At 39.9% G+C, this 17,345-nt stretch overlaps 1 protein-coding gene across 4 annotated transcripts in view; it reads right to left on the reverse strand.

The window, feature by feature from the left end:
* The window catches only part of TBC1D5 (TBC1 domain family member 5), a 354,766-nt gene that overhangs the window by 162,626 nt on the left and 174,795 nt on the right, over nucleotides 1-17,345 (reverse strand). For all 4 annotated transcript variants that reach the window (XM_066628542.1, XM_066628543.1, XM_066628540.1 and 1 more), the window contains one exon: nucleotides 1,182-1,248. In XM_066628542.1, coding sequence (XP_066484639.1) covers nucleotides 1,182-1,248 — 67 coding nt within the window. The remainder of the gene's footprint in view (nucleotides 1-1,181; nucleotides 1,249-17,345) is intronic.

Genomic DNA, 17,345 nt, shown 5'->3' on the forward strand with positions numbered 1-17,345 from the left:
ATATCTCTTCACTGGGTAAAAAATGGAAAAAGTGGCAAATACAAACAGTTAAACAAAGGAATGAAAAGCTTGGCCATCAATGAAACATCAAACAATATATTTTACAGTTGTAACCACCAATTAGTATGCTTTTTATTATTTAGGGAGTAGCTAAATAATAAACGGAAAATTTTAAACCAGTTTTTTCCTTGGTGATTGAAACAATTTTGCTTAAATCCGAGATTTAAATTGCCTTCATTTAAAACAACCCACACTTTCAACAGGGAAGTTGTTTCATCACTGTCTGCCTAACTTCCTGCCTGCAACTGAAAGTTGGCAGTTGTCTGTGGTACTATGGCCAAATAGTTAGCATTGTCCCTTGCATTCACTAACAGCACAAAGGTGGACATGTCTATTCAGAAGTGAATTTCACTTGAGTACAAAGTGAGTGTGCATAGGATTGCAGCCTAAACCTGTTAAATTCCTAATCACTGTGAGGATCCTTCTCCAGGAAGAGCAGATAAACACTGTTCTGTGTGAAGAGTGTGGGTGAAGGGGGAGGGGGGCCAGCTTTGCTACTGCTCTCCTGTTGGGGTTATAATACGGTTCACGGTTTCCTAATGGTTGAACAGGGCTTGTATGAGTGATATAATCAAATTAGATATTGGCAAAAATTATTTCATATGGTTATGAACTAGAGTTCTAGGATTCAAAAGGCATTCACATTTCCAGGCAATAGGCTTTGGGTGTATAATAGACCACAAATATTTTATAACAAACTGCAGCAATTATGATCTCATATACTTCTAAGTCATGAATTCTTTTAAAAATACGTTTTTTAAGCAACTTCCTCATTTACTGCTCTCTATGGTATATACATTTAACAAATTCAGAACACAAAATGGCTTGGATCCAATAAGCTGTGAAATGAACTTCGTGTGCAGAATGGAGTTTTCCTGCCCCCTGTTCCCCACTGCAATGTTTTAGTCCCAAAAAAGGCTGGCGCTGAATGTTGGAGGATGCACATAAGAAATATGGTATACGAAGCTGTAGATAAAGGGGATTTGGTAGATATTGCAGCCTCCTTCCTTGTGTGAGCAAAAGTGCTTCCCCATACAGTGGTATGTATTTGTATCCAGGCCAATATTCTTTTTTCTTTTTTAAGAAAAGTCACCCAGCTACAAAATATGAGAAACTCTCACCTATAAGAAAGAAATGTTCCATCAGAGTCTGAGGTATGTTGCACTCTTCCATTCTCATTTGACAGATCTAGGAGATAAACAGCAAAGTACATAGCATGTTAGCTGATAGTAACATGAATTTGAGATATACAGAAGTAACAAACTTTAGTACCCTTCCTATGAATGCAACATGTGTTTAGATATGTATTTTCTGGTATTGATTTGTTTCATCAGTATGAAATACCCAAAGAGGGCAACATAAGGCTGTGTCTTGATCATATGTAGACCTCGTACAGGCTATGATTCCCATGCGCTGCAGAGATTGTTATGGGGCACTGTAGAATTATATACACTGAAGTAATCTTCTGGTGCTCTTGTAGTTATCTGAACTGGGCACCTTTATAACAGAAAAAATGTAATTATGAACCTTAATAAATGTTCCTGGTTGTAAAACCACATTATTAAGAATGAAGTCACACAAAACTGATTTCAGTGGTTAAACTCCAAATCTGAATTACAGGTTGAGACTAATTATTCGCGTGGGTTCCATTCCAAGCACTCACATGCAAAAAACACACTATAGAAAATCAATTTAAAAAACAAAGTTTCTTTGCTCTGGTGATTTAAAAACAGCCTTGCTGACCTTTTGACTCGAAGATAAGAGTCATTAAGAAGACAATCCATCAATCAGTCGTCCTCCAACAGCTTAGAAAGCTTCACTCAGCCCCTCCCTTCACCAATGCAAGCGATCACCTTTCTTTCATGTGCTCAGGGGGAAGGGAGGGGTCTGCTGGAGAGAGATGGATTGTCAGCCAGCTGCCCCCCCCTCTCATTAAGGAGGCTTTTGTTAAAGGACTGTTCAGTTTTTTAAACTGATTTTAAAGGGATGCATTTTTCCCCTTTTCCAGGGATCAACACCTTCCTTCTCATTTGCAGGGGCCATTCGTGTTGAGTCAAATCCGTGTATAAAAGATCTGTGTATAAATAGGCTGGACCTGTACAGAAAAGTATTGGATTGCATCAAAGGGTGTAAAGGCTGCTTTAATCAGGTATGTTCATTTATTATTAATTATTATTAATTATTATTATTATCATTAACAGTATTTATATACTGCTTTTCAACTAAAAGTTCACAAAGAGGTTTACAGAGAAAAATCAAATGACTAATGGTTCCCTGTAACAAAAGGGCTCACAATCTAAAAAGATGCAAAAGAACACCAGCAGACAGCCACTAGAAAAGACACTGCTGGGGTGAGGTGGGCCAGTTACTCCCACCCCTGCTAAAAAGAGGAGCACCCACATGAAAAAGTGCCTCTTACCCAGTTAGCAGGGGTAATTTGTGACTGCAGCATCAAGTGATAATCTGCAAGTGTTAATGAGCTAAGACAGATCAAACACCACAGATATAACTTTTATTTCACCATGGATCACCTTATGCGCAACATTTTTCCATAAAATCTGTGACACACTCATCTGCAAGTCTACAAGAATTAGATAGGGGATGTAGATTAGATAATCTACAAGGATTAGATCGGGGTAGTGCTACTGAACCTTTCAGCAGCTTTTGACACCATCGACCACTGCATCCTCCTGAATTGGCTGGTCAAAATGGGGCTTGGGGGCACTGTTCTGTAGTGGTTCCACTCCTTCCTGTCTAACAGGTCTTAGTTGGTGATGCTGGGAGACACCAGTTCAGCACCCTGGCCGTCACAGTATGGGGTGCTTCAGGGGTCTATCCTAGTCTTGAAGTCTATCCTATCCCCCCGTTTTTTAGCATCTACATGAAACTGCTGGGGGAGATCATCTGGGGATTTGGAGTGGGGTGCCACCAATACGCGGATAACACCCAACTCTATCTCTCCTTGCCATCCTGTTCCGAGGAAGCTGTGCAAGTCCTGGGGCACTGTCTGATGCCATTAGGGACTGGATGAAAGCCAATAAGCTGAAACTAAATCCTGAAAAGACAGAGGTTCTCCTGATCAAGAAATCCTCAGTGCAGTTACTGAAACATCTACCCTCTTTGAATGGGGTTGAACTCCCCTTACAAGAACAGGTGCACAACTTGGGAGTTCTTCTGGATTCTCAGCTCTCTCTGGAGAACCAGGTAACAGTAGTAGTAACCACTTCAGGCTGGTGCGCCAACTGAGACCATACTCGAGCTGTTTGGACCTGGCTATGGTGTACCATGCTTTAGTAACTTCAAGACTACACTACTGCAATGTGCTCTACATGGGGTACTTTCTATGACAGTTTGGAAACTGCAATTAGTGCAGAATGAAGTGGCTCAAGTGCTTACAGAGGCCAGACAAAATGACTTGGGAGGACCACTGCTTCAGCAGTTACACTGGCTGCCCATTCGCTTTTGGTCCCAGTTCAGGGTGCTAGTTCTAATCTTTAAGGCCCTCCATGATCTGGGTCCAGGTTATCTGAAAGAACGCCTCCTTCCATACATTCCAGCCTGCCCTCTTAGGTCACTGCGGGAGCTCTTGTGTGCCAAGCTTGGGGGCAAGTCTTCTCTGTAGTGGCATCACAACTATGGAATTCTGTCCCAGAGGAATTGAGAACGACTCCCTCTATCATGGCTTTTCAGCAAGGGCTCAAAACATACCTATTTCGTCTGACATTTCGATTTTTGCCCTCTATGCCTCTGAAATACTACTGTGACTTGACTGACTCTTTGGACTTACTTGTTCCCCATTGACCCAATGATAATTGTTAGTTTTTGCTCTGTTCTGGTTACACTCCACTATGTAGTGTGAAAATTAATGTTTTAATGCTTTATTTGAGGATTTTTATCTGTTGCTATACTATGTACTTGACTGTAAAGCTTTGTTAGCCGCCTTGAGTACATGTTTTGGCATGAGAAAGGTGGGATATAAATTTCTTAAATATATAAATAAAATAAATATCCCTAAGATCTGCTTGTGTGAACACTTCAGCTGTAAATCTCCTGGTATCCAAAGATACCTATTTTATCAGGATACTTGCAACTGTGCACTATGTAAGCGAAACTCATGATTTTCTGTAACTGGACAAAAAGGTATGTTCTAAAACTGCAATGGTAAAAGCTAGAGATACTAGGTGCTCATAATCTTCTGCTTACCTTATATCTTTGTATTGCACCCTTGCTCCTCATTCCATGATATGAGTCAGATTTCGGCAGAATATAAAAACTGGTTCACACATGCATGAATAGTGAAATTTGGTAGCACAATATTTCCTATGGAATACTTGTTCCAACCTTATGATGAACATAGTGCTTGATTATGCAGGATGGAAAACCATTTGTTTGGCCTGCCAACTCTGAATTCTGAGTCTGGCCAGAACCAGGGTAGAAGATTGCTTGCATATCTCATCTATGTTTCTGTGAATGCCAATACATACATAGCAGTGTGAGACTTCTTTGCCTGTGCAATCCCAGACATGCGGATTATGGGATCATATTCAGAAATATATTGTATATAATGACAGTACATGTGTTCACTTAGCAATGATTTTTTCAATGATGGTCGCAGTTACTCAGAAGTGCTGCAATCACAGAAATTACTTGAGAGTAAAAAATGCATATTAGTTGGTGTGCACAATACATTTATCCACACACTCCTATGCTTAGGAAGAAAGGAATGAAACTCATTTACTGGAGCCAAGATTAGACACAAAATATAAGTATACAAGCTAGATATAGCTACTTTATTTAACGCGATATCATGGGTGGCAGATATTATTTGTTCATACTGGCAATAAGAGACAAGGAATTTCATTAAGATGGATAATACATTTTTCTAGTTCAAACTTTCTGCAAACAATGAACAAAATAGTAATAACACTGCTAAGAAACTAGAACTGTGTTAAATTATTTTTTTCTAGTTAATGTTTGGTAATAATCACCACAAATTTCCGCTTTGAAGAAATTAAATCATATACCGATATCATTTTCAAAAGTGCACAATTTGTGCTCTCAGAGAAGAAACATGTAAAGAGATAAGAATATGCTGACATTATGAAGTTGTGAATTGCAACAGCATATTTTTAAATATCACATACTTTTATTTTAGCATATTTAAAGCTTAATAATTTAATGATTTATTCAGCTTTAATTTATACCTTTAAAACACTCTGAGATGCCACTGGAGATCATAACAGTGGTCCTGGTTAAGTCAAATAATAATTAGAGCTTTCACTTTAAAGATGAGATTATTTTTAATTATTGAGTGAAGTACTTGAGGTACCATACTTATATAATTACACTACTCATTAAATGGTTATTGAAAGCTGAAATGTAATTTTAATGACAGCTACCTATTTTTCTTTGCACACTTTGTAGATGACAGATCAGTCAAGAATACTGGTTTGCTCAAAATTTCTTGCAGCTGCACTGGAGCTTTCAGGTGTAGAACAATTAGGCTGTGCTTATTTTAAAACTTTTTTTAAACGCTCTCTCAATTAAGTGGTATTTTTATAAAATGCAGAAATAGCAAGCAAAATAAATTGGCATCCAAGATGGCAAAGAAGATTCTGGTAAAGAGATATCTTTCCCTTCTGAAGTGACAGAAGACATAATATCTAAATGTGGCTGCTAATATAAACTGCTCTTAAATCTTGGCCTCTGGAAGAATCTTGCTGAGGTCATAAGACAGGGTATAAATTTAATTAACAATCACCTGCGGGATGGAATAAACAATATTATTAGAAATATATTAGCTTAGTTCAGAAACAATGATGATATCAACAGAGAAAGATTAAGTCAAAATCTATTTTCTATTCCTAAGATATAATGGAATCACAAGTCACAAATAATTATATTGATACCAAATACACATTGCAAAATGTCATATGGCTTCTCCTCTTTCTAGAAAACTAAGATTTGCAGCCAGCAAAACATAAAATTACCACAGTCAAGATCCTTAACAAAATGAGTTTTGGCTATAAAAATAAACTTATTGAAGATTCATAATGTCATTTTTACTGAATGTGGTTCAAAATTCACCACGTTTCTCAATCATTTCAAAGGTAAGAATACAATACAAATTAAGTTTTTCTTTTTCTGTGTGAAAATAAAACAGAAATACATTTATTTCACTAACAGTATTAAAGAAAAGGTTTCTGAGTTTAATGTATGGGGAAAAAGCATTAAAGTTTAGAGGAGGGAGCAACTGCTTTGTTCCTCCAATCCCCTAGTTGAAATTAATTATAGCAAATGTTTATGAAAACATCTGTTCCATACAGTTATAAATTCTTAATTTTAGCATGGATGATTTCAGGTTCTTCTGATTTTGAAGCAGCACGGTCTAACAATTGTAGAGCTTTATAAACAGAATAGACAACTTGTACTTCTGAACACCACAGATAAAATTTGTAATGTTTTGAGGATTTATGTAAAACAAACACTGAACAAAATAGGATGAATCCTTGTTTCTGAGAAAAAGGGCTACAGGAAATTTAAAGATCTCCATTTGAAGAATATGCCAACATTGGGATATAATTTACAGGTGAAAAATTAAAGAAGAAAAACTTTAATAAGATCACTTTAGCTTTTGATAAATAAATAAATAAATAAAAATATGTGTGTAGGATCTTGATCTAGCAGTCTGGGATAAATCAGATCAGTTATTAAAACAAAATATAGTTGAAGTTACCCATAGTGGACAACAGAGGGTGCTAGAGAGTTTAAGATCAAGAAAAGTCTGTGCCATAAGCACTCCTTTTGGACTTTTTACATAACACCCTTGCAACTACAGTGTTAAATTCAATTTACACCAACTAAGCTTTTAAAATGATTAAATGGAGCAAGCTCGAAGCAGTGTACAGAAACTGAATATAATGCCTTCAGCTAAAGAATTAAGTGCAGTGCACTTCTGATATTTATAAAATAATTATTAGGCTACAAAAATTGAAGTACATTACACTTTGAGGAAGTTGCTGAAGTTTCCCAAAGTAAAAACAGAAAATACGTTCAAGGTTTTTATTTTTTTTAAGGAAAACAATTCCACTCATATGATTATAGCAGTGTAATCTGTGAAGTAAAGATTTTACTGCTAAAGTTTAAATTCTTTTATCCTGCTAATATGATCATCATACAACAAGCAATAATTAAGACTGTTTGTCAACTTATGAAGTTATGTAAAGGTTGGCATATTTTATGAAAGAAATATTATTAATGTTTGAGACAAATATTAATGTTTGAGACAATATGCTCCCTCAGTGATACACCTTAATATTAACTATCACGGACTGCGTTTGTATCCTTAACAGATACTTAAAGTTAGTCATGTCTAACCTGTCTTATTAATTTTAGTGGTGCTTAATCAGAGTCACTTCCTTAGGATACAATCCTATTCTATCCTTCAGTTGAAGGTGAAGAAAGTGCGTAACTGTAAAATGCTGAAAGCAAGACAGCGCTATGAGTAGTTGTTGCACCATATTTTAGAAGGAGGAAGGTTCAGAATGAATTCTTCATTTTGGAATGGAAGAGCCGTTATGAGCAGAGTCCAAACCCATTCTCAAGTTTGGCCAGGCTCAAAAAGGCCTTGGCTCTCCCTGCTATCTTAGCTGAAGACACTCCTTCCCTTTCCTACTCCACCTTACAAAGCAGCAAAGAAGACTGTGCCAGGGCATCTATGGCCAAGCATATTGCCACAGCTGCATTCCAGGCATCAAAATTCCCAGGAAATGTACTTCACCAGGCACCTTGAATCCTTAATGTATCACGCTAAGTCACAGTATTGTCGCAAGCCCCCATTCTAATTCCCATTGCCACTATCAGGTAAGGTTTGAAAAAGAGAATGATGTTGTGGGGAGAGGGGTATTTAGAGCTCACCAAGTGTGGGGAAAGTCATGCTCAAATAATGACTATGGAAATGGAGCCAAACTTCAGAATGGGCTCAAATATATTATTGGTTATTTTCAAGTATTTTTAGACAACCAGTTTAGCCAAGTCCATTCTGCACTGAAGTGGGGAGCACACATATTATTCGTTCCACAAGGTCTTCCAGTTTTAGAATACTTCCTTCTCAAAAGCTGTCAGCATAGAATTGCCCAACTTCTGTCTTAAGCCCTTCACATGTTCAAACAGTACCTTAGGGATTTTAAAGTAGTGGTGACCTGAAACAATATGCATTTCATGAACATATATGCCTGACACAAGAAGAGTTGCTTCCAGATATAACAAAAGATTGTTGCTTTGACACTGGGCAAAATATAAGCCTCTTTTCACAATGAGTGAGACCAGAGTAATGGCAAGTAAATGGCAAATAAACACTTGCAAATGCTTAACATAGTTTTAAAATGTATCATATTACACCTGAAAGGGGCCACCAGCTTTCCATAATGAAAACATAGGGGTTAACGAAGTTAACTTTGGGGTTCAAAGTTTACTTTAGTTTTTTCTTTCCATTAACAGATACTCAAGACTTACATGTTTGTACATGTTCAATGGTTTCAAAAAGCAAGTCAGTTAACGTTACATTTGCCATGAAAAATGCATCCAAATATCTGAGTCTGGTGATGTCACAAGACTGCTAGCCCTTGAAATATTGGGGGGGGAGTGGAGATCTAGTACCAGGGTGGAGCCAAACAGTGGTCCTAAAATGGCCTGCAATTTACCTATGCTATCCATCTGCTTGAGAAAAAAAGAGAGAAAAAACTGGAGAAACACTCATTTTGGCAAAATGGCAGCTCTAGTAAATACTATATTTGCATCATTTTTTTAAAAGTATGTTTTCTCCTACCACTGTGACAACAACACAATGGGAAGCTGAAAAATCTGGAGCACTATGAGAACTGAGCCAAACAAAACAACTTAAAGCTAAGCAGGAGTTATCACTGTTCATAGTGAAACATGATTTATTGCAGGGGTGCCGAAACCCCAGCCCTGGGGCCACTTGCGGCCCTTGTGGACTCCAAATCCAACCCTCAGGGAGATCTCAGTCTCCAATGAGTCTCTGGCCCTCCGGAGACTTGATGGAGCCCACACTGGCCTGTTGCTCAGTGTGACGGCCAACTGTTTGACCTCTTGCATGAGCTGTGGGATGAGGGTTCCCTCCACTGCTTGCTGTTTCAGGTCTGTGATGTAGCAGCAGCAGCAGCAGAAGGAAAGGCTGGCCTTGCTTTGTGCAAGGCCTTTTATAGGCCTTCAGCTATTGCAAGACCATTCATTCATGTAAGTTCCATCTCTAATATATTCGTTTATGTAAATTTATTCAAATTTGAAATGTAAATTAATTCTTTTCTTTCCTGGTCCCCACACAGTGTCAGAGGGATGATGTGGTCCTCTTGCCAAAAAGTTTGGACAGCCCTGATTTATTGCAAGGAATGGCTTGTCTTTCAGCAAGCAATTTGTCGTCATGCTCCGCCCCCTCCCCCCAAAACAGGAATTTTGGCGTTAAAAATGTAACATTATAAAAGTTCAGTGGATAAGCTTAAAAGTTCAGTTCATAAGCTTTGCATCAGCAAAAAGAGGGTGAACAAATTTGCAGTTTTCATAAAACAAAATAAAAAAGAATTAAGCTCTAACCAACAAATCTGAAATGTCAGTGTGGAAGTTAAGACTCCAAACTTAAACAACAATAAAAATGGGCTTTTGAAGAGCTCTGATATGGAATATTGTGTCAATAAATGCAAAATTCAATATGAAAAGTAATATTGTGAATATTATCCCTAAAATGATCAAATCTATAGTGAAATAAACATTGTAAAAACATGAATAGTTCCAGGTTTTAAATTGCTGAATGGGTTTCAACTACACAGCCTTCTTCAGTGGGTTAGCAGCACTTAATCTTGAAGAACTTTATAACTTCCAAGTATATTGTCAGAGATCAGGCACTACTACATTAGAAATTCACTTGCAACTGGCAATCCCAAAATTTGCAACTCCCTAAATAAAATAAAAATGCATTTCTCTTTAAGAACTGCAACAATAGATTTTATTTTAAAACTTTTACAAATGCTCTCAGTGTGTAGTGTAAAAATTCTATTATCCAAAATTCCTGAGGTCTGGCAAAATAAAATAACTAATGAGGAAGGTATCATTTGACTACCTATACAACAGGCCCTCAACTTGCCCAGGTTTTATTCTCCACTAGGCATATAGGAACAACTACATTCAATTCAGTTCCTTGAAGAATATCCAGCTCTAGTTAACAGAAAAACAGTTTTAATATAGTTTTTTTTTTTTAAAATTTAAAAACTATTTTAGATATTGAAACACTGCCAGATCATTATACAGCACGTCAAACTTCCAAGGTTTCAGAACTCAACAGCAGAATATTTTGGGTAACTGAATTTGTTCATGTATTAAAAAACGTTTACCCTTCTTTCCCCATTCCTAGGTTGCGGCTTTTAAACAATATTTATATTAATTATATAATTAATAGATAATCAAGATTCCAGTAATGAAAAAAAATAAAGAGCAGGAGCAGTAGGTTGAAAACAACAGAGAACAAAATCAAAAACTTTAGTATTCCAAATTGTAATTGTTAAAGTTAACAGACCACTGAAAAAGGTCAGTTTTCAGTAATGTAACAATAGTAAAGAAGGAGTCAAGCAAACTTTCTGAAGGAAGGAGTTTTACATTTTGGGTAATACCACACAACACACTTTTTTGCATGTACCTGCCAACGTGAAAGTGGCTGGATGGTGCAAAAGGACTCTAGAGATTTAACTAGCAGATGTGGAGATTTACATGTAGAGATGATCCTTCAGACATCAAAGTAGTACTCAAAGTAGTGGGTCACGACCCGGCACTGGAAGTAAAAAAGGGTCATTCCCGCTGCAGCCCCATCTGCAGGTCTCCTTGAAGCTTTTACTGCTCCAATCTGCAGGTTGGAGCAAACTTCCAGTTTTTGCATGAAAACCTGCAGATGAGAGCATTAACAAGCTCTGGGGAGACCTGCAAAGGGGGGGGGGGCTGCAGGTGTCCTAGACCTTCTCCAGGTAGGAAAATGTCCATGGGTCCCTGTGGCTTGGTGATCATTGCAGCACCTTCGGGTCACATCCCCATTCCCAGTCCCTACCAAAACTTATCAGCGGTTCTCAAACTCCCGAGTCTGAGAGGTCCCGAAGAGTTTGAAAACCATTGTCCTAAATTAGCAGTGTCCAAACTTTTTGGCAGGAGGGCCACATCATCTCTCTGACACTATGTCGGGGGCCAGGAAAAAAAAGAATTAATTTACATTTCAAATTTGAATAAATTTATATAAATTTACATGAATGAATATATTAGAGATGAAACTACATCACAGACGTGAAATAGCAAGCAGTGGAAGGAGCCCTCATCCCACAGCTCATGCGAGAGGTCGAACAGTCACCCTCATGCTGAAAGCAGTTGCGTCAGACCAGCACAGGCTCTAGCAAGTCTCTGGAGGGCCAGAGGCCCATCGGAGACTGGGGGCTCCCCGCGGGTCGAATTGGGAGTACCCGAGGGCCACAAGTGGCCCCTGGGCTGGGGTTAGATCCAGCTCCAAGAAATGGAATAGAATTCTTACTTCGGTAAAATGCATTAGCTTATGCCCCAATCCTATCTGAGGCTTATAGCACATCAGTGGAACTCACTTATTTATTTATTATTTATTTATTGGACTTGTAATCAGCCTTTCTCCCTGAAGGGCATCCAAGGTGGCTAACAGCACTTAAAAAACATAAAATATAAATAATTATAACCTTACTGCTATTGTGTGCTTTGGAGCTGCTAGAGCATGGGTCTCCAAACTTTTTGGCCAGGGGGCTGCATGAAATATCTGGTGTAGTACTGAGGGCTGGAAAAAATTTTAAATATCAAATTTAAATAAATTAGAGATGGAACTTAGATGAATGAATAAATGAATGAGTGGGCTCATTCACTCAGCCTCTAAAGCCCTCAGAAAACCCTCCAGTTGCAATTAAAGCACAGCTCTGGTCATGTTCAGTCGAGTGGGCCAGAGGCTTTCAGGGGACAAGAGGTTGGCCGCGGGCCGAATAGAGGCTCGCTGCGGGCCGCATCTGGCCCCCGGGCTGGGGTTTGGAGACCCCTGTGCTAGAGCAAAGAGTCAGAGGCCCCACACACATGACAACAGTTCTCGGACAGCCCGAGGAAGCAGGGATTAATGAAACCTCCTGCTGAAGTGCACCACATAGTCAAACAAGAGATTACCTATGTTGGTCCATTGAAGACGACTGAATTTTAGATGTGGAACTAAAAGCAATGTTATAATACTGAATTCTGACTTTGTTAATACTACAAAAATAAATCTTGCAACATTCGAGTTTCCTATTTATATCTTTAAATTTTGGACTTTAATGCAAACACTGCAGGTCCCATTTTAAATAAATATTTGCATAGAGTTTTTTGAGTATGCAAAGGACTTCCCATGTCTTATCATAATAATAATTTTTAGCATAATCCTGAAAGGTTATTATTTTTATTCCCATACCACAGCTGGAAATGTGGAGCTGAAAGGGTGGGGAGTGGGTTGCAGAAGACCATCTAGTGAGTTCACAGCAGAAATGAGACACAAAGTGGTTGTGGGCCCAATCCTATCCAACTTTCCAGCTGTGCTAATGGGGCGTGCACTGCATCTTGCAGTGGGACAGCAGTCATGGAGGCCTCCTCAAGGTATGGGAACATTTGTTCCCTTACCTCAGGGCTGCATTGCAGCTGCCTTGGTGCTGGAAAGTTGGATAAGACTGGGATCTCAGCCACAAATGATGCAAAGAGATGTGTGCTGCATCCGGGCGGTGGGACTTCCTCAAGGTAAGGGAACATTTATTTCCTTACCCCAGGGCTGCACTGCAGTTCCATTGGCACTGGAATGTTGGATAGGGCCCCTCAGTCTCTTAGCCACTAATGACACCAGTTCACTTTAAACCATTTTCATGTCAAATTCCCAAATGGCTTTTTGAACTTGGGGGTGGGGGTGGGATTTAAAATGGCCAGATGCAGATAACGAAGGGGCAGCAAAGTGCAAGCTTAGTGCAATTTGGGTGCGTGTACAGATGGTATCGTATACCCCTCTGTATCACAGCCTAAATTTGCAGCAGCTCAAGCTAGGAGAACTGCTAAGTGGGAATGTAAAATTGACATAAAGAAGTAAGAATGACAGCTTGTTTGACAGGAGAAAAAAAATCAAACTGAGAAGCAGCTGAGACTTCGCACAGTTAGAAGACTACAAGGGTAAACCTAGACAAGTTTTCTACAAAATGTTCACACCAATGTTGGGTATTATTGTGACATACCCACTGAGATCTGGAACTACTTCTGGATTGATAATTTGCTAAGGTTTATTTTTGTTATGGCCAGAAAATAATAAATGGAATCAAGCAGAAATATTTGACAAACATTATCTTAGGAAGCTTCCTAAGCAAAAACTTTGAAGACAACTACACGAAGGCCCATTCAAAACATGCAAAAATCTAAATGGAAACGAACATTCACCAGATAATAACTGCATGGTTGGATGCAAAGCCCATGTGGGTTTCCTGAGCCATGAGGCATTCTTTAATGTTTTTTTTTTTTGCCACAGAATACCCAACTACAGTTGTGCATTGTTTAACAACAGGTATGCAGACTGGCATCCTTGTCACCAAGTGAGGCTTGATGTTAAATGAAGCGTCCAAAGCTGAAGGAGCAGCTCCCCTTGCCTCTGGAGGCTTTTCTGAGCCCCGCAGGTTTACCAAGGAAACCGGAAGTCATGTCTTTTCGGCTGTTTCAGCCATTCTGAGCCTCGCAGAAGCAGTGCGTGGAAGCGTGCTGCCTCTGTGGGGCTCAGAAAAGCCTTCAGACAAGGGGAGGGCCCAGATCCCTTCAGCTTCAGAGGCTTGGGAGGGAGGGGACAGGGACAACAGTGCATAAGTCGCATATGTGGGCTGTCACTGGTCGGAACGTTGCTAAGCGACGTTCACCTGTACTTCTTTTCCACTTTCCCACCTCTTAATCTGTGAGTTCAGAGCCATCCATGTGGGTTTTTGAATGTATGGTCATAAAACTCACATGGCTTTTGATATTTGTGGGTTTTGATTTCTTCTCGTTTTAGGGGTTAAAAGGGAGCTGTCTTTAAAGAGCAGTCTTTCTTATTCACAACTCTTTTTATGGGGATTGTCAGGGGCCCTTGGCGACATTGCTGCATGTGCACAAAGCATTCACATTTCATCAAATAAAATGGCTCTGACCCTTGGCCAGACAAAAGGAAACTTCCAGCTACTTCCCCCAACATAAAAGAAAGGCGCAGAAAGACAGGAGTGGTAGACACAGGGGCAGAGAAAAGTGCCTCTGATACAATCCTATCCATGCCTCTTCAGAAGTAAGTCCCATTGTGTTCAACAGGGCTTACTCCTGGGAAACTGTGAATAGGATGGCAGTCCAGGCAGACACAGCAAGGACCACACCACATCTTTCCTGTCCCCCTTCTTCATTCACTCTTAGTTGTCTTTCAACCCTTCTCCTCACATCAGTGTGTGTGCTGCAATCTCTTCAGAGGAAAGGCTTGTGAAAGAGTCCAATCCTCATGCCCCAATTATGACCCTCACATGTGCATTTCAAACTGACTGCAGTTTTGACGTTCTTTAAGGATAGCCCCAAACCAAGTGCATTACTGTAATTTAACCTGAATGTAAGTCGGGCATGGATAACAGCAGCCTAGGAAAAAACGTAGCTGGTAAAAAGAGCTATTGGCAACCACTCCCACCTGAATAAGGTGCAATAATGGATCCAAGAGCACCCCCAAATTGCATACATGCTACTTTAGGGGAAATGCAACTCCATTCAAAATAGGCTGTACACCCATTTCAAATCCTCAACCCACAATACTCTCATTTTGACTGGATGTAGTTTCAGTATGTTAGCCCCTAACCAGTGCTGTACTAGCATCAGATATCAGCTCAGGACACCTTGCAATATGGCAGCACTGTGTGAACACCCAGCCAAGGGCCAGAGGCAAGTTAAAGGGGTCTATAGAACTTTATTGGAAATTGTCTTGTGCATGTTATGTGCGTGTGTGCATATTTGTGTCAAGCAGATGAATCACACTGAATGTGTTCAATGTTACAGTTGCAAGCCAGCAGTCCTTAAAAGTTTCACTACGATGGTGAAATAGCAACATTCTCAGAAGGAACAAAAATATTTAAAATTGTGCTGTCTGGCTTGTTGGAACCCTAAATTGCTGTGTGGTGGTAGGCTACAGGCTAAAAACTCAATGGAATATTATCATCCAACTGTTTTCTTAATTACAAACCATTACCCTGACAAGAGATTTTGTAGTTTAGAAGGAAACTGCATGCGAATACCACTGAAAAAATATTACTAAATGATTTCACTAAATTCAATTAAAAATGCAGAAAACTTCAGAAATTATTTAAAACTGAAACATGGCTAACACAGAAAACAGCACAATACTTATCTAATCTTAGGGCAATTTCAAATATCATTATTGCAAGATCAGCCCTGTAGCACCAAAGCCTAAATATCTGTGGACATGTAATAGTTGCATACACTAAACATAAGAACTGTATCCTTTCAAACGTATGTAATGCAGGTATAGGGATCCGACCTCACAGCAATCCACATGTTTAACTCATTCAGATTCCATTTCAAGGATGTATTTAGAAGAGATTATGTGACTGAGAAAAAAAAAGTCTTATTTATTGCCAATTCTCTTTACATTTTGCTAATGAAGGTAGAGGGATACTTTTTGGAGTATGACTTAGAGCACAATCCTAAAATTGTGCTGGGCTGGGCTGGGCGGGTCACAAACATGCTGCAAAATTTGCACCTACTCCTCAGTTGGGCTGGCACAAGGACATACGCTGGCCCACGGAGGCTGCCTCCAGTTTCCGCAGTGCCCAAACAGGATGAATACATGCCAGCCAAGCTTGGCCAGTGCAGGAGTCTGGGGGCGTGGGGAGGGTGGGGAGGAGGAGTTTTGGTGTGGGGGGCAGGCAGCGGATGGGCCTGTGGGCAGGCAGCAGAAGAGCAGCATTTCAAGTACCTAGGAATCAACTTCCATTACAGGCTCACTTGGGCTTTTCATAGTAAGGCAGTGCATAACGCATCCAAACTAGCATCCTCAGCTATTTCCTGTTTCTTTTTTACCTGCGGCAATGGTTATGTTCCAGCCGCTCTGGAGGCGTTTAAGGGAAAGGTTCTTTCCCAGGTTCTTTATGGCTCTCCCGTCTGGTATAAGGCTATTAACCATCCATTAGAAAACATTCAAGCCTCCTTTTAGTGGAAGATTTTGGGTTTACCCAGGTGCGTTTCCTACTCGGTCCTGTGTCTTGAGGTGGGGTTAATTCGGCTAAAGACGACTGCTTGGCTAAGATTACTGAAATTTTGGTTTAGGATTTTATTTAACCCTACCTCCTCTGGTCTAATGCACCAATTATTGTCGGATTCAGTCCTGCCATTAGAGATCACTGATCTTCTAAACAAATTCAAGTCAATAGGGCTGGACACTACAGAGCTAGGCATGATTGGCTGTGATGCTGCTTACAGAATAGTCAAAGAAAGAATTCTTGAAATTGAACAAGAGCTGTTTAGTGCCGCCAGAACCACATGCTCTCCACTCTACCTCCATGTTCCAGTCAGTTTTGGGAAACCGGCCTCCTTCTTTTATCACCTGGAGTGCCCACAGGCTCGGAGAGCATTCACACTTGCAAGATGTAATGCTTTTCCTTCAGCCTTGTTATTGGGCTGGTTCAGTGGTATTCCCTACTCAGAGAGGAAATGCAAGTGTGGTAGGGATTGTATTGAGAAAATCACACATACCTTTTTCTACTGCCCACTACATGACGTTTCACGCAAGAAATATCTAGGCCCTTTGTTAACTAGGATGCAGGGCTGGGAGGACTCAATCATGCTTCAGTCTCTCCTTTCCACACCTGACTCTGAGACCCTTGATAGCGTCGCTTCCTTTTTATCTGGGGTAATTGCCAGGCAGAGCTCTGGAACTCTGGGCAGTATGTGAGGAAAAGACTAATGTCTATGTTGTGTTGTCTTTGTATATTTTTGTTTTGTTTTGTTCTTTCTCTGTATTTTATGCCAATAAAGGTCTTACTGAACTGAACCGAACTGAAGAGCAGGGGGTGGGGCCAGGACCCAGCAGCTATGCTCAAATCCTGACTCTGTTCGGGGCAGCTCAGGGCAGTTCCAAGCTGCTCAGATCTGCGCCACCACTTTGGGTGGTGCAGATCAGAGTAGACCCATTGGGCTCCAGTGGCTCT

The sequence above is a fragment of the Tiliqua scincoides genome, chromosome 5 (genome assembly GCF_035046505.1).
Source record: "Tiliqua scincoides isolate rTilSci1 chromosome 5, rTilSci1.hap2, whole genome shotgun sequence".
NCBI lineage: Eukaryota > Metazoa > Chordata > Lepidosauria > Squamata > Scincidae > Tiliqua > Tiliqua scincoides.